This window comes from Schistocerca nitens, chromosome 3, assembly GCF_023898315.1.
Source record: "Schistocerca nitens isolate TAMUIC-IGC-003100 chromosome 3, iqSchNite1.1, whole genome shotgun sequence".
Classification (NCBI taxonomy): domain Eukaryota; kingdom Metazoa; phylum Arthropoda; class Insecta; order Orthoptera; family Acrididae; genus Schistocerca; species Schistocerca nitens.
The window spans coordinates 957,705,449-957,732,022 of record NC_064616.1 but is presented as its reverse complement, the minus strand read 5'-3'; the positions used below and the strand labels follow the sequence as shown (position 1 = coordinate 957,732,022).

Genomic DNA, 26,574 nt, shown 5'->3' with positions numbered 1-26,574 from the left:
GCCGAACCCTCTGTCATCAAGCGGCCTCGAAAGTCTGCTGCAATGTACAGCAGACATATCATTCCACTGATGAAGCATTGTGTGCCATATTATCCACTGCTGGCGACGTCACAGTGTACTTTGTTTTTGTACTGGATTACTCGGTGGAAGGCTTGTATTATCCTGCTGACGGACTTTGCTGTATTTGCATAATGGTTGGCCTGCAACTTCTGCCGCGATGTCGCTCAGCGTCCTTCACCGGCCAGGTAAGATCTCTTAACGTAACCGTTACGATCTCTACCTAACAAAGATCAGAAACGGAATGTGTGCGAGTCCCGTGTTGATGGTTACGTTAGAAATCTAATTTCCGCAGTGCCTTCACTGCTACACTGACCTCTCCCCTTCGCCCTACTGCTCCACGAGTATGACGAGTCTGAGAACAGTAACGCGGTGGACGCTTCCTCCTCCTCGACTTACTTCCTTAGCGAAACATGCAGGAGTGTGTCACCAGTTACGAGTTTTGTGTAACATGTACATTTAACTTCTTACCATATTAAAATTTGCGTCCATTGTGACAAGTCGGCGCAGTTTACAAATAAGTATCCCAGTAACATGAAAACGCAGTTGTAGTTGTGACGAAACCCTGAAAGTAATTAAACAAGCAACAGACTAAATGACAAGTCAATAGCCTTATCAAAAAGACTTCTATGTAAAAATGAACTTCTAATCTCTTCTTCGTTATTTCAAATCCACATAAATCTCCATTTTATCACCGTTCGTCCTTAACATATTACATTACGGCATTGAAAGAAAGTGTTACTTTACTTGGATACTGCGTAGATAATGAAGTATCGCATATTAAAAGATCACTATTAGTGAGTCTGTGGCATTCGTATGCTGCGAAGGTCTTAGGCTGTTCAATATGGGTCATTTCTCAGGTTTCAAAAAGGTAGCCGAAGCACCCACATCAGTAGGGGCACAAGTGTGTTCTTAAATTGGCGTGGAGGATGTACTATCACATTTGACAGCGATTAAGGGTCGAGTAACTGCGGCGGCGCGGTTCTTTCCGTCCCTTTACGACGGACCTGCACCTACCTGTGAACATTGTCTCAACAGATCATCAGTAGGAAAGCCGATTGAAACCTACTGTACTTCGACGTGAACCAGACTGTAATTAAAGTGACTAATCTACGTTTCGGGAGAAACACGAAATGAAAGGTTGGAAATTTTGTCCTCAATTAATATATTCTGAAACTTAGGTGACGAAGTATCACTGCCAAGCCCGTGCTAGTCTTAACACAGTCACTCACAATCCCTTTCACTCACGTTAGCCGGTTTATGGTGTTGCACTTCCCGAAAACGTAATAGCTACAAAACACTGATTGTTTTAAATCGATAATGCGTGCCAAATATTAAGTCTGTCGGTACCAAATGCAGTCACAGTTTTTAGCCACCGACCTGCTCAATACGCCACGCGGAATATATGTCTTTTCTGGTTACAAAATTCACTTAAAAATTCCGAAATTTCTACACACACATCGGAATAATTATGCCGTCACTTTCCAACACTTTTGATGTATGAAACACTGCTAGATCCGGCAACTTATTTCCATCGGAACTATTACTGCACACGTCCGATCTCGTTCATGGCCAGGCTTCGACTCTTCTTTAGCATACTCTAAGTCTTCTCTATCAGCCGAGAAAAGCGCGCGAAGAATATTGCTTTACCATTGGTCAGATTACTCAACAGCCAATAGCGCAACAATATTCTCCCGCGTCAATCCGCGCTTTTTATCAATAACCAATCGCAAAATAGTAAATCTAATGACTGCACTTTTTACCGACGTAATTATCTAATACGCTGAAGTTTTGCTTATGCATGAAGTTATTTACTATTGTTATTTATACCTGAATTAACTTCCCCTTTGCCATAAACTTACTTAACAAATCCGTTCTACAAAAATCCCCCTTTTCCATATCCATACTTCTTCGATATGTTCCCACACTAAATCCTACTACGTAACTCAAACAAGTATCTTCATATTAGCTTTAATCCACACGAATCATTCATACTGCTAAAGCACATTTATAACATTTTACATACACAAAAAGACATAATAATACTTTATCAAAATACTAGAATAGTTTATGAAAAACATTCTATTACCTTAGTGCACTCTAGTGGGCACCATCGAAACTAAAATAACTTTCCCCCTATCCAATACTGTCATCTATCGGCTGATACATAAACTACGTGCGCGTCCAGTCTCGCGTCACCATCTGTCACTATCCAGTTCTGAGATACATCTCCCACTTAACCGCCTCCAAGGCAGGATCGTTATATGGCGCTACGCCTCATAACTTCGATTACAGACGCTCTTAAAATGGTTTTGTTTCCCCGAATTATAGCTAGTATTATTGATAAAAGAGCTTCTTTGGAAAATGCTATGTGCGTGGCTAATGCATGTGCCTTAAGCTACACTACAGTGACATCATCCACTGTTAGTGAATCGTGGTATATGGAGAAGAGGGTACCGTTTACAACCTCATTTTCCGAAGAAGAAGAAGGAACAGCAGCTAACGTAGTGTCGGGGCTTGTTCGCCGTCTCCAGTCCTCGCAAATTTTTGAACACTTAATGAATTCGGCATCTCTCGTAACAGATCAAGATTAAAATACAGGGTGGTCAGAAAATGTCTGAGTCTCTTGTAGGAATGTTGCAGGACAGATCGTACTGAGACACAAATGTTAAGAAAAAATTCGATATGTTGAGCCATTTCAGAGTTATGTAGCACTGAAGTTAGCCACATTTAAATGGCCTGCCAGGGGCTGTTTTGCCCAACGAGTGCCGCTTTTGCTTAGCCAAAACTCGAATTTGCGTGGGCGACGCTCCGATTGGCTAACTTCAGTCGTAAATAAATCGGAAAACGGGACACGGTATCGAGTTTTTTTCCTGATATTTATGTCTCAGTACAACCAGCCCTAGATCATCCCTGTAAGGGTTTCAGACATACTCTGGCCACTCAGTATAGTGACACCTTTTGAAGACATCACTAGACTTCTTGCATCTTTCATTGTCTTCGCTGTTTGCCCAAACATACTTTGAAGGCACAGATGTAGCATCGCAGGCAGAACTAACTCATGTGAGACTGACAAAAAATTTCGTGAAAAGCGCTAGTGGCATAGCGTAAGAGAGCAGGTCTTTCAAAGAGATTCAAAATACTACTCAAACAAAAGGTCGAAGTCCGGTGGAAAAACTTCGCTAGATTTGCTGGTTTCATTATCTGACACTCTAATCGAGATTAAGTGATTGCCGCCACAACAGGAGTCGAGTTAATTTCTGAATGTATGAGGGGCAGTCAAATGAAACCGAACACCCTTCACAACGTGACGATGGAATAGCTCCATTAAAAAGTAATCACCACATGTATTTCGACGTTTATCCCACTGGGAGACGAGACAATCATTTATTTTTCGTTGATGGATCCACAATCACGCCCATTCTTGCACTTTCTCGTCCGACTAAAACCTATGTCCACAATTTTCTTTCTTCCGGTCGCCAAAGATGTGACAGTCCCACTCTGAAAGATCCGGGCTGTACGGAGGAAGTTGCTTATAAGCGACGTCTTTTGTGGATGAGTTATATTTCCTTAAGATTCTTCTGATGAATCTGAGACTTGTGTCTGATTTGCCCCCACTATCTGTTTTATATGGCCATTCCACTTAAGGTCGCTCTGGATAGTTATTCCTAGATATTTTACGGTAGACGCTGTCTCCAGATGTATGTCATCAATAGTGTAGCTGTACAGTAGTGGATTTCTTTTCCTAAGTATGCGCAATATTTTAAATTTATTTACGTTCAGAATCAACTGCCAGAGCCTGTAACATTCATCAATTCTCTGCAGCTCATTCTGCAAATTCTTAATATCTTCTGGCGTTGCTACTTTGGTATAAACTACTGCATCATCTGCGAATAGCTTTAAAGAGCATCCGACCTTGTCTACTAGATCATTTATATATATTGTGAACAGCAACGGTCATACCACAGTTCCCCGTGGGTCTCCGTATATTACCTTTACATCTGTCGATTTAGTTCCGTTAAAAGCTATGCGTTGAGTTCTAACTGCAAGAAAGTCTTGAATCCAATCGCAAGTCTGCTCCGAGACTACGTAAGCTCGTATTTTTTCATTAAAGGGCATTGCGGGACGGTGTCAAATGCCTTACTGAAATCAAGGAACACGGCATCAACCTGAGCGCCGTTCTCAAATGCGCTGTGGATCTCATGGAGGAACAGAGCGCGCTGAGTTTCACGGGATCTCTGTCTGCGGAATTCATGTTGATTTTTATAGAGGAGATGTTCATTTTACAAGAATGTCATAATTCTTTAGCATAAAACATGTTCCATAATTCTACAACAGTTCGACGTCAACGATGTAGTTTAATAATTGTGTGGATCTGTCTTACGGCCTTTCTTAAAAACGGGAATGACTTGCTCTAGCCGGCCGAAGTGGCCGTGCGGTTAAAGGCGCTGCAGTCTGGAACCGCAAGACCGCTACGGTCGCACGTTCGAATCCTGCCTAGGGCATGGATGTTTGTGATGTCCTTAGGTTAGTTAGGTTTAACTAGTTCTAAGTTCTAGGGGACTAATGACCTCAGCAGTTGAGTCCCATAGTGCTCAGAACCATTTGAACCATTTTTTTGACTTGCTCTTTTCTCCAGTCGTTAGGTACCTTTCGTTGCCCAAGCGATCTACGATAAATTTCTGCTAGAAGGGGAGCAAGTTTTTTAGCGTAATCTTTACAGAATCTTATAGGTATCTCATCCGGTCCTGAAGCCTTTCCACTACTAAGCGATTGTAGCTGTTTTTCAATTCCGCGATTGGTTATCTCAATATCTGCCATTTCGACGTTCGCAAGACGATTGAAAGGAGGGCCAGTGTTACGAACTTCCGCGGTGAAGCAACTTCGGAAGACCGAATTCAGTATTTCGGCCTTCTCTCTGTTGTCTTCCGTTTCGGTGGCGGTGTGATCGCTGAGAGAATGAATAGATGAGTTTGATCCACTTACTGATTTTACATACGACAAAAATCTCTTAGGGTTTTTACTCAGGTTGGTTGACTACGTCTTACTTTCGAAATCACTGAACGCTTCTCTCATTGCTCTCCTTACGTTGAGCTTCTGTTTGCCACCTAGGTATTTACTGCTCTTGAATCTGAGATGAAGTGATCCTTGCTTACGTAGCTCTTTTCTAACACGGCTATTGAACCATGGTGGATATTTCCTATCCCTTAAAAGCTTACTCGGAACATGCTTGTATAGGGCATACTGAACGATGCATTTGAATTTCTTCAATTTTTTTCTCCACATCTCCGACATCATCACCGAATATTTGTATCCTGTCACCCTTGCTGAGCAAATCTATCTTCCTATCTTTCTTAAAATTCCTTCTAGGACCCGTCATCATAGATGCTGTCACAGCCTTATGATCACTGATACGTTCCTGCACGTTAACACATTCGATAAGTTCAGGTCTATTTTTTGACAGGAGACCTAAAACGTTACTCTCACAAGTTGGTTCTCTAATTACTGCTCAAGGTAATTTTCGGACAAGACATCCAGAACATTGCCACACCATTCCCTGTCTCTTGCACCAGTTTTGGTGGCATATCACTCCGAATCTATACCTGGCAAGTTGAAATCACACCCTATTACAACGGCATGATCAGGAAAATTACTAATGATGTTCTGCACGCTCTGTCTGAAGCGCACTACAACTACAGGTACTGACACAGAACGTCTATAAAAGCATCCGATCACCATTTCTGACCGTCATTTGCTACTCAATTTCTCCCAGATTAATTCACATTCGGGAACTGTGATAACCTCACTAGATTTTATAGAATTTTTTACTACAATAAACATGCCACCACCACTGGTGACTAACCTATCCTTACGAGAAACATTCCAGTCTGAACCTAGGATTTCGCTGTCATTGACGTCTGGCTTCAACCAGCTTCCTGTTCCCATCACTATCTGTGCATTATAACCTTCAATAAGCGAGACTAATTCTGAAACCTTTCCTTGGATGATCCTGCAGTTTACTAAAGTCATATTAATCTTTTCTATCTCTGATCTGCGAGGACCAAGATTCTCTGAGGTCGCTGTGGCTGATTTAACATGCAAATCATGTTTTATATAAATGAAATGCCCTTTCTAAAATATTTCTGTTTGCTGATGACACTGGCATGTTAGTAAAAGTTGTTGTGTGCAACGTTGGCGCTATTTCTAATGGTGCAGGTGAAGACATAAGTTCATGGCTTGTAGAAAATAAGACTCAGTTTTTACAGTTTCTCACACACGATTCTACAAAACCAGACGTTTTAATTTCACGGAACTGGCATACGATTCATGAAACTGAACAGTTAAAATTTCTAGGTGTTCAGATAGATAGCAAACTGTCATTGAAAGTCCACGTTCAGCATCTTGCTCAAGGATTTAAGGCTGCCATTTTTACTATTCGAAGGGTATTTAAAGTAAGTGATAGTTCGACGAGAAAAGTAGTCTACTTTGCTTATTTTCATTCCCTTATGACGTATTGTATTATATTTAGGGGTAACTCTTCCGATTCTCAAAGGATATTTTTGTCTCAGAAACGGGTGGTTCGGGCAATAAGTGGTGTAAGTTGGCGAACCTCTTGTCGACACCTGTTCATTAGTCTGGGTATTTTGACACTGGCCTCTCAATATCTATATATTCTTTACTGTCGTTTCCTGTTAATGACAATCGCTTATTTTCAAGAATTATCAGCTTTTACTCAGATAATACTAGGCAGAAATCTAATCGGCATTTGGATCGCACTTCCTTGACTCTTGAGCAGAAGGGCGTACAATATACTGCTGCAGCCGGCCGTGGTGGCCAAGCGGTTAAAGGCGCTACAGTCTGGAACCGCGCGGCCGCTACGGTCGCAGGTTCGAATCCTGCCTCGGGCACGGATGTGTGTGATGTCCTTAGGTTAGTTAGGTTTAAGTAGTTCTAAGTTCCAGGGGACTGATTACCTCAGATGTTATGTCCCAAAGTGCTCGGAGCCATCTGAACCCTTTTCTTGAACTTCATAAAACCCATCTGGAGTAAATATGAGTGAAGTAAAAGGATTGCCCACCGTCTTAAATAAATTTGGAAACGGAGCAATACCAAAGCTGCCCAAAGAAAGTTACAGCGTAGTAAGTAGAAGGGCTACGCTTCCGCAGTATAAACTCGGTAATCATGTGCTGTTTCTAAATCCACTACTAAGAAAGGGAAGAACTAAAACGTTAACTCCTCTGTATGAGGGCCTCTACCCTGTTTTACGGATAAAATTTTCGGTAAACGTGGAAATTAAGTTACCTTATTACAATGATAGTGCATTTTGACTGGCTTAAGCCGTACCACGGTCCAGCTGCGCTGCCACCAGACGTACCACCTAAGAAAGACAAGCCACTGATCGCACGTCCTCGCAGCGCCTTAAGAAATAGGCGCCCCCGTGCCCTAAGGTCTAGGCACTAAGTTTTTTCTGTAAAAAGAAAACACATTGTCAGGTTTATAGTAGAGCATGGAAATACGAGAAATAATGTGTATATGGGTATGAGGAACTCTGTAGTACTAGTCTGCTTTGTTATTTGTATTTTATGTGTAAACATCTATGAGGCGGACAGATTTAATTCTAATAGAGATGCATCCTGCCCGTCAAAATGACAGAAGAAGGTCCTTACGCCATTTTATCACCGTCATATGAGTGCGCCATGATGTAGAATAAGTTTTAGCGTAAAGGATTAGTAACTACTGCAGTGGAAAATGAGTTGTATTGTTACAAAGCAGAAAACAAGTAAAGTGATGATCTTCTGAACAGTAGACTTCGTTAAGATTGTGGCAATCTGTGCCAAGTAGTAGCGAATAAACTGTGGAGGGGCTATTAGCCCTATGGGAACTTTAGCTGTCGAGTCAAACGAATAGCAGTTGTTAAGGTATAAACAATTAAGACTGTATGTAGCAAAGCTCTGTACTAAGTAAGATACGTTATTACAGGTTTTACTGCATTTTTGCCGTTTGGTCTTAGTGACATGGAACTGAACGCAATACAGTTTTGTGACAGACAAATATTAGGTAGAATTGTTGAATATAAGCAAAAGAGTTCAGTTGCTCAACTATTACGGAGTGCTTGTCATATGACCATCATTTTCTTTGGGCCTTTGTCCCGCTTCAACGCGGGGTCAGCCTTTTTACTAGGGATTTTGCGATGATACTGTCAGAGGGTGGCCGGATGCCCTTCCTGTCGCCACCCCGAACCCCCCGGGACGTAATTAGTGCACCCAAGCTGTCTGAGTGTAGAGTAAGCCATGAAATAGTGCGAACGTGTTTCAAATGTCTGCGAGACGTGTAACTGAGGCGGAACGTGGGGGCCAACTCGGTATACACCTAGTGGGATGTGAAAAACCGCTTAAAAACCACATCCAGGCTGGCAGGAATACCGGCCCTCGTCGTTAATCCGCCGGAGCTCCTACCCGAGTCCAGGAAGCAGCGCATTAGCGCTCATTTTCCTATTATCAGAATGACTTGGTACTATCATGACACATCAGTAGACCATAGTCAAATCATCATGTAATATAAGTTACTAATGGGAGAAAAAATTAATTATGATAGTAGAATAATTAATAAAAGGAGAGACGAAAAAAATGAGAACGTAGCAGAGAAACCACCACCAAGGTCACCATTATTTTTGTATGGTTTTTAGTAATTTTTTTAATTTTTTTAATTTTGTGGTTTTTATATATTTTAATAGTTTGTAATAGAAACTAAAAGTAGAAGGAAAACGAAACAAGATTATATTCGAAATAGCGAAACAAGAAAAATCCCACGTTGACTGCAAGGACTGTATACGCTCATGTGTATCTATACTTCACCTATACACATTTGCAATGGAACTGGAGCGATGCTGAGTCAAAACACACAACAAAACGGACAGGGAAACCAGGAGAGGACAAGCTGAAGCAAATCCGATGGGAACATACATAACAAAGAAAATCACTTACCAGAAAAATTAAATTAACCAACACCTTGCCGACGGAAAACAAGATTCACCATGTTAGTGAAGAGGTCTCAATATCGCGGCATTCGCAAGCATGCCCAATAGGCAGCGATCATGTACTGCACGAATTTCATGTGATCATCCCCCTCGCCTTCTACAAGATGATGGTCGAAATGTCCCAGCAACCACATAACGGTATGGGTTTTCGACCGTGGAATGGAAGAAGAATCTGGGAGCAATATGATGTCCGTAGTGTACGCAGCCTCAGAAGATCGAGTAAGGAAAGACAATTGTGTCCTGATCCAAGACTATTTTGCCATATGACCTCCACAAGTAAAGCGATGTCGTATCTAATCTGGAGACGTACAACGAGTACATAAATCCGTGTCACTAAGCCCAGTACTACCTTATACCACGAGGACATAACGCTCATCTGCAAAATCGGAAGACTGATATTGAACCAAACTGTTGTCAATGGTGTTTGCGGCGATTCTCCTTCCACGAAGTTCGGGCAAGGGACTGCTTCCCAACGAGTCTTTAGGAATTTCATGGTGAGGACAGGTCATAAGATGTCAACCTCTAAATAGCTCACCGCAAGATAGAAGTCACGAATGTGTTTTAACTTGTAAGTTATGCGACCAACATCAATAGGGGGTTCAAGTCTAGCAGGACGGACACAGAGAAATAGATGAGGCGTGAATGTGTAAGTTACTTGAGTCATCGTCAAAACAGTACGACATACATATAGCATCTGCGTCTTCCTTCATATATCAGTCAGATCCAGCCCCCCAAAGGAACGAGGCTTCGTGATCACCTCATACCATAAGCGAAATATATGTCTTTTCCATAAGAAACGACCAGACAATTGTTGTTTCTTCGCCAACATCGAGGGAAGCGGATAAACTTGCACCACGTAAAATCTTTGCAGAAGACATATGTATCCAGTATTCGGACTTCTGGAGCAGAGTAAGAGAACGCCTTTCATGCTCTAGTATCGCTCCCTGAATTTTTTCCGTTACAGACTTCCAGTTGAGGGCCGCCATTTTGAGTGGACAACGATCGCTGATGATACCGAGAGACGTATGCCGATCCACCGCAGAAGCCCATGGAACAACCTCGTCATCAAAACCCCCTAAGGTAAGAAGCTTGCATTTACACTCATTAAGTTTTGCACCTGAACTCCGTCAAAAATCATCGATTACAGCCTTCAGTCGAGGTATCTCAGCAGGATTGCGAAGTAGAACCATCACGTCATTAGCGTATGGACGAACAGCGGTAGTCCCGCCGGAAAGTATCCATCTTGTCAGCCGTGATGCTAGCATCCGAACTAGGGGCTCCAGAGACAATACCAACAAAGTCATTGACAGCGGGCTTCCTTGAGGCACTCCCCTACGGATATTTATTGGGGGGCGTCAGTTAGCCATTAACAACCAACGAAGCCGAAATACCTGTAAACAGATTTTAGAGAACTCGCCGTGTAGCAACAGTGAAACCAACGGCCTCCAGAATTCGAAGCAGAAAGTCGTGATTAATATGATCAAAAGCCTTATCGAGATCTAGAAAAGCAAGAGCACAAGAGACTTACGTTACAGGAGCAACCGAAACCACGTAATGACATTCGACTATAGGAGTAAGAATGGTACGACCAGGTACGCAGCTTTGACGTTTTGTAACAATCGTCTCCATCAGAGCCGACATCCTACTATTAACTGAACTCGCCACAGTCTTATAGTCAAAGTTTAACAAAGTAAGTGGTCGAAAGCTATCAGGGGCAGCCGGTCCAGTGCGCTTCGGGATTAAAACAATTTTTACCACTTTGAACGAGGTCGGCACTACTCTACCCTGTAACACTTCATTCAAATGGGAGGTAAAGGTCACACCCAACAACGGCCAAAGGCGCACTTAAAATTCCTTGAGAAGTCCATCTGGACCCAGGGACTTTTGAGAAGGCAATCATACAAGAAGTTTGTAAGCTTCCTCAGACTGAAAGGCAACTAAGAGCATTGCACTATGTTCAGGTGTAACTGTCGTATCCAAGATGCTGACATGTGGGTCGTAAAAGGTCTCATTGCACTAATCGATATCGTAGATGTCTGCGTAGTACAGTAGTACTGGTGTAAGATACGCACTATAGCAGCTAGCGACGTTGCGATACGTCCATCATTTGCCGTCACAGAATTAATACAAGCGCGTCGGCGGCAGGTCTGATACCGAAGCAAATGATATAAGGAAGTCAGTCTTCCGTCATCAATGAATGCGGCTTCGATCGGACTTTCAAATCTTCCATTCGTATTCTCTTAAAGGTCAACAGTTTTGCTTTTACACGCCCTACATCCGTTATTCGCTGAGTGGAGTGATCCGAAGCAGCATAAAGTTCATGCAGGATGGATAGTAATATTCTTAAGTTCTGCAAAATTCTCGCTCTTTGGCAGCACAAAAAAGTATCAAAGTTAGCCTGAGCCTCGGTTTTGCTAGCTGTGTCCACCACTCAAGGGTGGAAGAGTATATTCCAGCGGAACGTAGAGTACGCTACCACTCGATTCGCATCAAGTCATCGAGAGAAGGGTCATCTAGGTGAGGGACGTTTAACATCCACGGAGGGTGAAACAATCTCTCTGGTTGCCGTTCAAGATTGGGAGTTGTGGCCGCAGCACAGTGATCCGTAAAGGGAGCCCGGATGACTTCAACATTAAAAATACTATCGCTCAGGCAGTCTGATAAGTAAAACCTATCTAACCTGCTACTAGAAGTCGCAGTAAAGTGGGTAAATTTAACTACTGTCGAGTATTTACATATCCAGGCGTCTTTTAGGCGTAAGGAGCGGACCAATTCATGTTATTCAAGAGAGAAACTAAAATTAGGAGATTGATCTGCTGGACGTAATACACAGTTAAAATCACCACCCAACAGAATACCCGGAGGACTCTTACGCCACAGATAAACAATATCCTCTTTATAAAAACGCGAACAATCCAGGCCAGAAGGGGCATAGAAAAGAACGAAGGCAAAATTAAAAAGTTGACAACTTATGCCCCTGCTAGAATCCATCATTTCCACCTCAGCAATAGGAATGCCTCCGTGAAAGAATAAGGTGGTCACCGTAGAATATTTGGGTGCTACATTAAAGATCATACGAAAGCCAGGTAAGGAGAAATTACTAAATAACACCTCCTGTAAGAAAACTACGGCCGGCCGCTGTGACCGATCGGTTCTAGGTGCTTCAGTCCGGAACCGCGCTACTGCTACGATCGCAAGTTCCAATCATGTCTCGGGCATGGATGTGTGTGATGTCCTTAGGTTAGTTAGGTTTAAGTAGTTCTAAGTCTAGGGGACTGATGACCTCAAATGTTTAGTGCTCAGAGGCATTTGAACCATTTTTGAGCATCACACACATCAATGCCTGAGGCAGGATTCGAACCTGCGATCGTAGCGGTTGTGCGGTTCCAGACTGAAGCACCTAGAACCGCTCGGCCACAACGACCGGCTACAGAATTATATGTTCATACTACTACTGTATAGACTATAATGGAATTTACTGGGAAAATTACAACTTCAAATTTAAAGCGCACTTGTACCACGTCAGTAAACGTTTTACAGAGTTCTGTAATTTGATTCATCTCAAGTAGTGCATTTTTGAGTTTTATCACTGTTCTTGCCGGGATTCAATACGGAAAAATTAGCATACGCTCTGCCAACTTAGTTTCCCCAATGGTAAACTCAAGCACCATCGCACCCAACGACTCAACACTACTGTCGCCAACCCCACGTAACTTTTATCCTGGTGGCCATGTCTGCACATGAATCGTAAAAGAAATTTCGCAGCGAAGCCGATCGCAATTCTGATTCCACACGATTAACGTTCAAGGAAAGGAATGTGTAGTCTTGGGTCATTGGTCACAGCTGGACAGGGATGTACAGAACCTCCGAGAAGAATTAGATAGACAGCTGAGAGTCAAGGTCCATTGCAGAAACCATAGAGGAATCAGACATTGGGGGACCAGAACTCCCGTCATTGCAACCTTTTTTCTTAAATTTCTTACGTGCCACAGCACGGTCAGGTTGCATATGCTGTTTCTTTCGGCTACGTGGTTATGTTATGTAATGCAGTTCCGGTCACTAAGGCGGAAGGCTAAAGACGAAGAAACAGGAGGACTTTGCATGGTCTCAGACTGTAACGAAGGGGGGGGGGGGGGGAAAGGTGGAACTCCACTCCCTCTCCACACATAGGCAGCTCAGTAGGAGCCACTTCGCGAGCAGGAGGAATGCTGGAGATAACTTCATCACCACTCACCGTACCACGGACGGGATGTATCGTAGCATCGAGAGGAGCATGGGACACAATCGATGTGGAGGAGGTTGGGGCAGAAGTCACAGCCAAATCTTCACCATCACCATCCTGCGTGCGACGTCGCTTGTTTATCGCCGTTAAAGGTTCTGTCCTGGGGGCAGTAGGATTCTGAACCTGTCGCGGAGGTAAAGGCGGAAATTCATTGACACAGTTATCAAAACTGACTGTGTATTCATTATAATCCGAAGCAGAAGTAGGGCCGACGGCGTGAGTGGAAGGAACAAGACCAGCAACCGTCAATTTACGACACTGCACTAATAACGGCTTTAATACAACAAGCCTCTGCGGACAATTAGACCGAACATGTCCATTTTCATTACATAGGAAGCAGGTTCCCTTTTGACCTGTACACATGACACGGACGCGGTAATGGTTCAAATGGCTCTGGGCACTATGGGACTTAACATCTGAGGTCATCAGTCCCCTAGAACTTAGAACTACTTAAACCTAACTAACCTAAGGACATCACACACATCCATGCCCGAGGCAGGATTCGTACCAGCGACCGTAGCAGTCGCGCGGTTCCGGACTGAAGCGCCTAGAACCGCTCGACCACCTCGGCCGGCGGACGCGGTAATCACACACTTGTAAATGTGACTGACATGCATTTCCATGGAACGAATTCCACTATAACACTGTAATCTGCGTTGAGTAGACTAGAGTTCACGATGGACGTTTTCCACGTTGCCATGGGGAGTCAATACATCCTTTAGAAAGTTGTCACCAACTCTCGCAGGGAGATTGAACACTCGAACTTTGGTATATTCGATTTCAGCACCTGCGAGTGACACCATACTAACAGAATTATCGCGACGTTTGAACGGGACTTGAGAACCTCACGCGACAGTAATCTTTCAACCTGAAGGGGTTCACTAAATTTCACGTAAAACACGTACTCGTCTGCATCAAAATAAGCGGTGTGAACCTGATCAGTCGTGGATTTCTAGAGACCCGGGTTGCACGTGTCGCGTTGTTTTATCGAAAGTAAAGCTCACAGTACCTTTACCCGTGGAAATCATGGGGGCCATAGCGCAGCGGCCGACGCCGCTGCAAGTAGACGAACACAAAGAGACAGTACAGGCGGAGCGGAAGCGCTACGACTCACTCGGCAGACAGAACAACACCAACGAGGAAAACTCCACACAAGCGACGCTGCGGCAAGTGAAATAAACAAGAACCATCCCGCTCCGCGCTCGAAGCGAAACTGCGAGCTCTCGGCTACCCTGGCCGGCGGGTACGGAGTGCCTGTAATATGAGGAGCGCTGGAACAAAACCAGATACATCCACTTTTTCTCTATTCGATTGTTTGAGCTGTAGGGGGAAGATAAGGGAGTAATAATACATCCTGCCACCAAATAATTTTCAGCACAACGCGACATAAAGTGTTTTATGGTGTGTTTCTTCTTTTTATAGCTTGTGGAGCCATTTAGAGCCTGCCGGTGTGGCCGTGCGGTTCTAGGCGCTTCAGTCTGTAACTGCGTGACCACTACGGTCGCAGGTTCGAATCCTGCCTTGGGCATAGATGTGTGTGATGTCCTTTTTCTTCTTTATTGTTATTTTGAAACCTGTAGTACAGGCAGGCCTGCAGCAGCATACGACGCCGCTCTTTGGCCGCAGAGAAACACAAATATACAAATGAAGACATGTAGAGAAAAAACATGGTGGACATATAATCGGAGACAAACACTTTTTAAAATACAAGGTGCCGTTCACGGGCGTAGAGTCCAAGATAAAATTGGTCAGACACTTGGACACAGACAGAGACGAAATGTGTCATACGTGAACGTAGGTGCACCAAACGAATAACACTGAACCACTTAAGCACAAAACGACGGCACACACAGAACACGAGGCGTTGATCTCCGGCGCACGAATGTTTACTAACCGTGTACGAGTCCGGGGACCTGCCAAGAGAAGAGGGGGGGGGGAGAGGGAGAGGGAGGGGGAGAGCAGATGCCATGGGCAGGGGAGATAGGGGGAAGGAGGAGGGTAAGCCCGGGGGAAGAGGGGTGGAGGGAGGGGACAGGGGAAAAGGAAAGAGTAGGGAGGGAGGGTGCCTAAAGGAAAGGACGCAGGAAGTGGGGGCGGGGGAAATCAAAGTTGATAGGAGGGGTAGATGGAGGGGAGGAGGACATCATCAGGGAGGGGGAGCTGGCGGAAACCACCTTGGGAGAGGGTGAGGAGGGTGGAGAGATGGAGACCAGGTGGGACATGGGAATACAGGCGTGGCAGCGGGCGGGGGTGGGAGAGGATGGGTGAGACAAGCTGCTGAGTAGGATCGAGTTTGCGGGAGGTGTACAGGATCTGTATCCTTTCAAGGGAAAGGAGGAGGTGGGGGAAGGGGATGAGATCATACAGGATCCGCGTGAGGGAGGGGAGACGGATGCGATAGGCGAAGCAAAGAGCATGGCGTTCAAGGATTTGGAGGGATTTATAAAAGGTAGGAGGGGGGCGGAGATCCAGGCCAGATGGGCGTAACAAAGGATAGGGCGGATGAGGGATTTATAGGTGTGAAGGATGCTGGAGGACGGCCATAGATGGTGAGATGGAAATCAAGGAGGCAGAAGGAAGGGGTAGTTTTGCCTACAATGATCGCCTGGGTTTTGGAGGGATTGAGCTTGAGCAACCACTGGTTGCACCAAGCGGTGAACCGGTCAAGATAGGATTGGAGAAGGTGTTGGGAGCGCTGCAGGGTGGGGGCAAGGGCAAGGAAGTCGGTGTCATCGGCAAACTGGAGGAGGTGGACGGGGGGTGACGGCGGCGGCATGTCCGCCGTATACAAAAGGTACAGAAGGGGGGAGAGGACGGAGCCTTGGGGCACACCAGCGGAGGGGAAAAAGGTGTAGGAGTCAGTGGTATGGATGGTGACGTAGGAAGGACGGTGGGAGAGAAAGGAGCCGATCAGACAGACGTAGTTAATGGGAAGGGTGAAGGTTTGGAGCTTGACGAGGAGACCAGAATGCCATACGCGGTCATAAGCTCGTTCGAGGTCCAGGGAGAGGAAGATTGCGGAGCGAAGGGAATTAAGCTGGTCGGAAAGGAGATGAGTGAGGTGAAGGAGAAGATCGTCGGAAGAGAAGGACGGCCGAAAGCCACACTGGGTAACGGGAAGGAGGCGGTGCTGGCGGAGATGCTGGTGGATGCGGCGGGTGAGGATAGATTCCAGGACCTTGCTCAAGAACGAGGTAAGGCTGATGGGACGGTAGGAGGAGACAGCGGACGGCGGTTTGCCAGGTTTAAGGAACATCAGATTACTGGAGGTTTTCCACAGGTCAGGATAGTAAACGGTGGACAGGACTACGTTGTAGAGCCTGGCCAGGGTGGAGAGGAAGGAGGCAGGAGCTTCATGAAGATGACAGTAGGTGACACGATCGTGCCCAGGAGTGGTGGTGCGTTTCGTGCGGAGTGTAGCAATGAGATCCTGTGTAGTGATAGGGGCATTGAGTTCCGTGTGTGCAATGTTGTCCAAGTACTGGAAACCAGGAGCGAGGGGGGGGACAGAGGTGTCAGTTCGATCGCGGACATCCGGGAAGAGGGAGTAATCGAACAGGGGATCATTGGGGATATGAAAGACATCGGAGAGGTAAGAGGCAAAGTGATTGGCCTTACTAAGGGAGTCAGGAAAGGGGTGATCATCATGGAGAAGAGGATAGTAGGGGGAGAGCTTAGTTCCGGTAAGGCAACGGAAGGCTGACCAGAACTTGGACGAGTTGATAGGTAGGGTAGCATTTAAACGGGTGCAGGTCTGTTGCCAGTCCCGGCGTTTCTTAGCCGCGAGCAAATTACGAATGTGTCGCTGGAGTTGCCGGTGGCGTCGTAGTGTGTCCGGGTCATACGTGCGGAGGAAGGCACGGCACGGTATAGACAGCGGGATTCACGGAGGGGGAGGACGGCCTGTGGGGTTAAGGTAAGACTGTGGGGGTGGACGGCGACAGTAGGGACGTGGGCCTCCACGGCCTCAGACAAGGTCTGCTGGAGAAAGGAGGCAGCATTGGTTACATAGTCAGGGTGGTGGTAGGTGAAGGGGTGGCTATCAACCTGGGTGGAAAAGGTATCCCGGTAGGCATTCCAGTTGGCACGGGAATAGTCATGGATGTACTTAGGGGGAGGGTCATTACGAGGGTCAGGGCGGGGGCGACGACCGTCTGAAACGGTAAGGAGGACAGGGAGATGGTCGCTACAAATAGGCTCCAGGACATCCACCGTTATGCGTCGAAGGAGGTTGGGGGAGGAAAGGATAACATCGGGAGTGGAGTTGGATTCGGGACGGGTGTGCTGGGGGATGGGGATGAGGTCGCCTTGAAGGGAGGAGAGGAACCAATGCCACCGCTGTAACTGGGCAGCGGAACGACTATGGATGTTGAGGTCAGCGGCGATCACGTAGGAGGAGAAGGTAGGGTCAATGTGGGAGAGGAAGTCGAAAGGAATGGGGGCGTTAGGGCAGACACAGATGGTGGCACAGGTAACGGTAAGGCCGGGGAAGAAGAGACTAAGGATCAGGTGTTCAGTGGGGGCAGGAAGGAGAGGTTGGAGCCGAACGGGGATCTGGCGGTGTTGGCCAATGGCAACTCCGCCACGCGCAATCGGGAGGGGATTATCGGAGTGGTGGAGGAGGTAGGGTGAAGTGTGGACGGTGTAGTGGGGTTGGAGGAAAGTTTCATTGAGGAGGAAGGCATCAACACAGTGGGTGGCAAGGGTGTGCAGGAAGAGGTTCTTGTTGGCAGGAAGGGAGCAGATGTTGTTGAAAAGGATACGGTGCTGTCGCGCCATGACAGGGATTTAAACGAGGGTGTCAAGACGGGAGAAGGTGAAATGGGCATGTTTGTTGGAGTAGGTGGCGTACATTTTGAGTTGGAAAACGGAACGGGCGGCGAGGGAGATCTGTTGGATGGTGTGCGGGCACTGAAAAGGATGAACATTCTGAAGGACGATGGTGAGGAATCTGATGATGTCCTCAGCGGTAGGGGGTGGGCGAAGGGAATTGCCGGGTGGGGTGGGGGCGTCCAAAGGGTGGACAGGAACGGTGAGTTCAGGAGTGGTAGGAGGGGGTCAGGCCTTACATTTCTGGGAGTAGGTAGGATGAGGGAGGTTACAGGTATTACAGGAGGGGGGGGGGGACTGGAGATTGGGGCACTGCCGTAAAAAGTGGGCTTGCCTACAGTGCAGGCAGGTGGGGGCCTCGCGGCACTCAGATGTCGGGTGTGCATTATACCGCAAGCACCTTTGACAGCGGAGGGATTGAGGAGGGGAACGGGAGGGGTCAACTTTATAACGTTGGTTAAAAAGGAGGGCACCCTCCTTCTGGAGACGGTCTATGGAGGGGGCGTGCTCGGAAAAGACCCACATAAGGCGGGTGGGGCCGGCGGCGTTGTGTATGCGACGAACTGCATGCACCTCCAGATGGGGATGTGCCTGAAGCTCCGCCAACACCTCCTCCTCCATGATCGTCGGACTAAGCCGAGTGATCACGGCGGTGAGGGTCGGTGGGCGACGCGGGGGTTGGGGTTGGCGGGAGATAGGTGGGGAAGGAGCAGGGGTGAGGGAGGCATTAGGGCCAAAGCAGGTGACAGGGATGCGGGAAAGGAGGTCTGTGTGGAGGGTAGGGCTGGGGGAGGAGATGAGCACCGAATGACGGCGAGGAGTGAGGAGGGAGATGGGGGCACCAGGAAAATTCTGGCGAAGGAAGAGGGTGAGGTTCCGGGCTTCAAGAATGGAGGGATCAGGACGGGAGAGGAGGTAGCGGTAGGAGGAGGGGGTAGAGACAGGTGGGGAGATATCCATGGCATCATGGGTGGGGGAAGGGGCACGAGGCGGAGCCTTTTTGGCAGTAGAGGAGGCAGGGATGCCACTGGGGCGCTTGACAGCGACGGATGAGGTGTGGGGGATGGGAGCGACTGGAAGGTGGCGGGGAATGGCAGGTCCCGGTGCTGGAGGCGGCGCCGGAGATGGTGAGGGCGATGGCGAAGGCGACGGTGAAGACGATGACGATGAAGACGAAGGGGAGAGTGGAGCGTGGGCCATAGCCCTCTGGGCGACCACCCGAGCGGGGGCCGCAGAAACGGAAGGAGCAGAGGGAGGGAGTGGAGGGAAGGGATCAGAGGAGGAGCAGGAGGGAGGAGCGGGGATGGGGTGACAAATAGGGAGGGAGACGGGAGAGTGAGGAGTGGGGGGATGGACTGAGGGGGGACTGATGCGGCACACCACGTGATAGTGGTGGCAGTGGCGGAGGGGGAGGTGTATATGATGGCAGTGGTGGTGGCTGTAGAAGAGGTGGTTGGGGTCGACATTATGAGAAGGGGGAAAAAACACAGGACAAGAGAAGAAGCAAACGAGAGACGGGCAGGGCGACGAGAGACACAGAGTAGAAAGGGACGGAGAATGACGAAGGATGAAGGAGACTGGGGCCGAAGCCCCACTCTGCTGCTGCTGGTAGGGTGGGCGACCTGGCTGGCAGGACGGTGGGGACACCTCCGCTGCTGCTGCTGCTGGTGGTGGCGCTGGTCCTGCTGCTGCTGCTGCTGCCCCTGCTGCTGCAGCTGCTGCTCCTGCTGCTCCTGCTGGTGCTGGGGGCTGCTAGGACCACTGCTGGCTGCCGACTGTGAACGCTGGTGGCTGCGACCGCTGGTGGCTCCTGCGGGGACCGCTGCTGGCCGCTTGCTGCTGGCTGCTGGCCGGGAACGGTGCTGGTGAGGACCGCAGCTGGCTGCTGGCGGGGATTGCTGCTGGCTGCTGGCTGCTGGCGGGGACTGCTGCTGGCTGCTGGCGAGGACCGCTGCTGGTTGCTGGCGGGGACCGCTGCTGGCTGGACTGCTGCACGCCGACCGGCTGGCTGGAGGGCTGGTTGGCTGGCTGAAACCTGCAACACCTAACGCTTCGATTGGTGCCAGAAGAGCACAATGTAAGGGCGGTATTCAACCGAATTACCGCCGGAGATGCTGATGTCCTTAGTTTAGTTAGGTTTAAGTAGTTCTACGTTCTAGGGGACTGACGACCACAGATGTTAAGTCCCATAGTGTTCAGAGCCAGTTAGAGATCACTATTTGTTACTTTCTGTATTAACAGCAAATGCGGATTTATCGGTTTTTGTTCCCGCGCTCCTCATATGCTTTGGATTAATTAATTTCGATTTTATAAGAGTCTCACTGAAATATGTATTAACTCGCAAAGGATATGAATTATCTTTCTGAAGAAACTTACCAATTTTATAGTTTCCTGCGATTCTCAGTGACCCTAAGAGAATTTATTACGATGAGGGGTAGAATAAGATTCATCCTGAAAGATAAGATGCTAAGTTCTCACATTGTTTTCGCTGAGATAAATCGAGCTTGGCTCTATACCACCGCACTGTTAATTTGTCATTCTCAGGGAATCTACTAAACAGCTAAGCAATGACCTACTGGACACAGTAGTAGATAGAGAAAATAAGATTATATTGTTGAATTTTTTACGTTGTTTATTGGTATGTTTTCGTTAACTGAATAAACTGTTGCCACATCCCCGAGCTCAGGGGTTGCAATATGCCAGAACGACCAAGAGCTGTAGTTTGGGAGAGAGGGTTGACTCACGCTGAAGTGTGCAGCGAAACACCAGCAAGTTTGACATTAACTTTATTGCGTGGAAGGTATACATCCGGCCTTTCGTTGATCCTGGTGAAGTTGCCATGCGGCGTGCATGAGTTGGTCAGTGCCAATGCCAATTCCGGAATCCGTCGCGTCAGGCTCCTGTCGCTCAGCCTTGCAAACGAAGCACTCCTACTGACGACATGGCAGCCGCGTGTGTTGACTGCGCCAATAGCCATCGCTGATTGCTTCCTCAGGCGTGTGTGTGTGCGTGCGTGTGAATTCTTAAGGGACCAAACTGCTGAGGTCATCGGTTCTTAGACTTGTACACTACTTAAACTAACTTATACTAAGAACAACAGACACACCCACGCCCGTGGGAGGACTCGAACCTCCGGCGGAGAGGCCGCGCAATCCGTGACATGGCGTCTCAAACCGCGCGGCCACTCTACGCGGCTCTCCCTCAGGCGCGACTCGATGTAGAATGCCGCAGGGAAACAGCCAACCGCCATCGTTGTAGTGAGCCTTTGCAACTCCTGCCGTCCGCACAGGGCAGCTCGTTCAGCACCCGGGAGGCCGCGAGTTCGTGCCCCGGCTACGGCACTGAGGACGGCAGCTCATAGAGCGCCGGACGATGTCACCAAGAGGTTAGGTTAGGTTAGTGTTGTTTAACGTCCCGTCGACGACGAGGTCATTAGGGATGGAGCGCACTCTCGGGTTAGGGAAGGATGGGGAAAGAAATCGGCCGTGCCCTTTCAAAGGAACCATCCCGGCATTTGCCTGAAACGATTTAGGGAAATCACGGAAAACCTAAATCAGGATGGCTGGAGACGGGATTGAACCGTCGTCTTCCCGAATGTGAGTCCAGTGTGCTAACCACTGCGCCACCTCGCTCGGTTGTCACCATGAGAGCGGAGGCGAGCAGCACAGGTGCAGCTCCACGATGGGCCTGCATCGCCACAGCTATCTTGCGTCCGTGCAGCGTGTAACATACCCTTTTATTTTATTATTCCCGCTAGTTCGGGATCTGAATAGCAGCCCAAATTTAGATAATTAATTAATGTGACCGTGTACCTAATGGGCTGGCAATCGGATTGGACTGCTCAGGGGATGTTACATTCCGTATTGTCCTTCGCAAATACTGTAATAAGTACTGTTTGGTGGTAAGAAGGACACAACACAGTTTCACAAACAAGATCTATATTCTCATCAAAAGCACAAAATAAGGAGACAGCCACTGCCTTCGTCAATACACTGTTAATGATGGCTAATCTCAGCACAGGTTTCTTTAGTTATTCTTAATCGTCACACGCAACATCCAATCACTGTAATCCAAGTAATGCCGGCGCGGTAGACGCGGAAGTTCAATAGCGGCACTTAATATCACTGAAATCACTCTGTAATTAAACTTTCTCACTTTCCCGTATAATCCTAACACAAAGGGGTTAAACCGCGGCGATGGCCACTCCCTTTGTCGATAATTTACATTAATTCAACTGCTGGCTTCTGCACAGCTCTGCCCGCCTCGCGGGAACCTACCACACCCTGACTCGGCACTCTCCACACACTGCTCTCCGCCCAGTTCTTCCCGCCTCGCGGGAATCTACCCAAGCAGCACTCGGCACTCCGGTGAACCCCCTTTCGCTCTCGCGACCTGCACGCACTAATCGATAGTTGCCCTACCGACCTGTGTGAGTGTAAACTTAGTAGTAAGGGCCTGCGGACCCCTTACATCCCCGCCCTCAAAAACTTCTTTTGAACCGCAGGTGAAAAAGAATCGGCAAGGGATTTAAAAACATAGTTACATTGAACAAAACATGCAATACAAATAATTAATGAATTTACCATTCGCAAAAATAGTCCTGGACTCCGGTAGTGGGCTGCCTCCACAACAATTTCTACAAAAGGTTATTACATCACATAAATGGCATTGTTCAAAGTTACAATTTTTCATCTCAGCCAGCAATAGTCCTCTCTAGTCCAATATCTAATGAAACCACACGACATATACATTCAAAAATCATTACCTAAACACAGAACATATGAATTATTACTACATTACAATTTAGATATTACAGGTTTTATATTCATTCTTAGATAGTCTTTGACATGAAATATGCAACTCTAATTGTAATATATCACAAAACACAATGTAAATAAACCCTTCCCTCTTTCACAAGTCCATTTTACAGCTAAATGTCCTAACCATGTCTTAGCATGTTTATTTGGGTCCTTATAGCCCTCACTTTTGACCGGACCTCACCTGGAGTGTCATTCGGTTTTTCGGTTCCTCCGCCTCTTCCTCTGTAATCAGACGAATGATTAAAATGAATCCTTGGGTCATTACTCCCTTCTCTGTTTCTATCATTAGCTTGCTTGTATTTCTGTGATCTAATAGACTCCAACTGCTCCAGTATCTTCATTAAGGCCTCCCTATCTTTGATTAGGCTCCTAGATATAGTTCCTTGCTTTTTCTGATTCAATCTTCTTTTTATTGCAGATACCATTACGTTATCACTCAGGGTTTGTTCCAAAATCTCGTTCAATTCCCACAAATGTTTGGCTAATTCTTCCGACGTTCCTTTCCAATTACTAAGTGGTCTGCATCGTAGTGGGTCCTCAAGTGCTGCACACTGACGACTTTTGGGCCAGCATTTCTTCAATAATCCTCCTCCAAACTGATCATAATTAGTAATCCCTTTCTTCCTCTTGATTCCACAAGTGAAGGCCTCACCTTCGATTGCAACCCACTGGTCATCTTCTTCTCGCTGCACGGTTATAGCATTTCTCAGATTGATAGCTAGTTGGTTTTGCCTATCTCCTATCCCCTTAACCGCATCATTGCATTGTCTCTGCATCTGCGTCACCTCGGCGATTCGATGATTGCAGTTTGTTTCCACTTCGTTTTTAGTTTCTTCAACATCTTCTTCTATCTTCTCTGTTAACTTTCCTTCCATCTTCTCCACGTCACCTTGGATCTAGTCTATATTTTTCTGTAGCTTACTCTCTCTCTCGTCGACGTTCATCTTCAGTTGTTTTGGTAACTCCTGTATTTCCTTCCTCAGATTACATTCCATCTCTGTGTACGATGTTCTAATTTCTTGTACTATGATTTCTTGTAAACTCTTTTCTAATGATTTGTAACTTTCTTTAGTTTTTCGGAATTCTTCCTTTAACGATTCTCCGGATTTTCGTACTATTTCTTCCCTTTCTTGTAAACTCTTCTCTAATGATTCTCTGAGTTCTTGTGAACTCTTCTTTAATGATTCCTGTAAATCTTTCTTAAATGATTCTCTGATACCTTTCTCTAACAATGCGTTATTTTCTTGTTGCAAGGCTGCCAACATCGACCGTATATCTTCGCCCTCTGAAACTGGCCTAGCTCTCATCGTTTGTCCCGGTGTCTCAGGATAACTAGTTGAATGTGCTGATGGGCTTCCTAATGACAATCCACTATCACTAATTCCTGAAACATTTCTGTCTTCCTGTCCTATTCCTTTCCTTTCAACTACTGCCTCACAGACCTGCTTATCTTCAGAAGACATGTTTGGTTTATATTTAATGCCCAGGCAAGTAATACAAAATAACCTCCAATAACCCAAAACACTCCTAATTACCATGAAACTAATCAAACAGGCCCTGCAATCCTTTCAGTTAATTCCCAAAATGATACAACCTGCATGAGTATTGAACATAACAACTCTCAAAAACCAAAATTTCCAATACCATTTTCACATACACAATTCATGTAAAAATGTTTCACAACAAGATAATCACAACACTCAAAAATCTAAAAATGCGAATTCATCAAAACAATTACCATTTATACAGTGCAGTGTGCATACGTAAGCATGCTATACTTCATAGTATGTTTCACAAACTTTTCGGAAATTACTGCAATTTAGCATTTTTCCTAATGTAAATATCAGTTAAAAACTGTTTATTTATCGTGAATATTGCACACTGCAATTTACTGTTATGTTAACCCGTCGTCTTCACTCACCAACCGACGTTACCGCGAGTCGCGATGTATTGACGTTTGAGATGGGCGTGGCTGTGCCGCCGCTGGAGCTCGCGTGAAGTTGAAGATCAGCTGCAAGGCGACGTAGTTCCCCGTCGGCCGCTGCGTGGCGCTGCAGGCGGGCGTAGTTCGTAGTTCGGCCGCTAGATGTCGGGATTGCGCTCGGTATCTCGAAGTCGCGTCGCTCGCCGTGGTGTCGTGTGGAATCACCTCGCGGATCGAAGTTCTTTGGTGCAACTGCTACGCGGGTCTGCGTGACGTCACTCACTAATTGCGTCGCCACCATATATTATCGTCAGCATAACAGTTTCTGGGTCCACACGAAACCGTCCGATTTTCACCGTTCAAAAAGCAATTTCCGTCAACATGTTATCACTAAACACCTTTCTAACAACTTTTGTGACGAAATCTTGGCTCGTTTTGCTATTTTACTGTTCACACGTGTCTCTCTTTAGTGTCCACTTTTCACAGTTTTTCACGCGGATTTTCGCATTTGCACTTTACAACCCAGTTTATTGACGCTATTGTTCTATTTAATATGGCAAGAAAAACAGTTTAGTCACAATCGTGAGATATTATTACTTCGTATTGTTCAAAAAATGCACTGTTCCTTATCGCGATTTTATCGTTCATGCACTGTCCCGATTCCACATTGAAAAATTAGTACTACTCGTCCGAAAATTGCACTTGTCCTGTCACGGTAAGCCAAAGGTGTAACATACCCTTTTATTTTATTATTCGCGCTCGTTTGGGATCTGAATAGCAGCCCAAATTTAGATAATTAATTAATGTGACTGTGTACCTAATGGGCTGGCAATCGGATTGGACTGCTCAGGGGATGTTACATTCCGTATTGTCCTTCGCAAATACTGTAATAAGTACTGTTTGGTGGTAAGAAGGACACAACACAGTTTCACAAACAAGATCTATATTCTCAGCAAAAGCACAAAATAAGGAGACAGCCACTGCCTTCGTCAATACACTGTTAATGATGGCTAATCTCAGCACAGGTTTCTTTAGTTATTCTTAATCGTCACACGCAACATCCAATCACTGTAATCCAAGTAATGCCGGCGCGGTAGACGCGGAAGTTCAATAGCGGCACTTAATATCACTGAAATCACTCTGTAATTAAACTTTCTCACTTTCCCGTATAATCCTAACACAAAGGGGTTAAACCGCGGCGATGGCCACTCCCTTTGTCGATAATTTACATTAATTCAACTGCTGGCTTCTGCACAGCTCTGCCCGCCTCGCGGGAACCTACCACACCCTGACTCGGCACTCTCCACACACTGCTCTCCGCCCAGTTCTTCCCGCCTCGCGGGAATCTACCCAAGCAGCACTCGGCACTCCGGTGAACCCCCTTTCGCTCTCGCGACCTGCACGCACTAATCGATAGTTGCCCTACCGACCTGTGTGAGTGTAAACTTAGTAGTAAGGGCCTGCGGACCCCTTACAAGCGGCGATCGGTGGTAGTTTCAGCGGGCCGATTGGCCGCCGATATCCATCACCCGAGGTCGTCGCGGTTGGCCTGCAACGTAAACAATCGTCATTCTCTCCGGTACTTGACGCCTACAGAATAGCGAAACGACTGCCTGATGTGAGC

At 46.7% G+C, this 26,574-nt stretch overlaps 1 protein-coding gene across 1 annotated transcript in view; it reads left to right on the top strand.

Annotated features, from left to right (window-relative positions):
* Window positions 1-217: 217 nt before the first annotated feature.
* Window positions 218-26,574, top strand: part of LOC126249505 (neural Wiskott-Aldrich syndrome protein-like) — an 88,259-nt gene continuing 61,902 nt past the window's right edge. Inside the window, exon 1 of the mRNA XM_049951157.1 lies at window positions 218-245. Within this exon, the coding sequence (XP_049807114.1) occupies window positions 218-245 (28 nt within the window). The remainder of the gene's footprint in view (window positions 246-26,574) is intronic.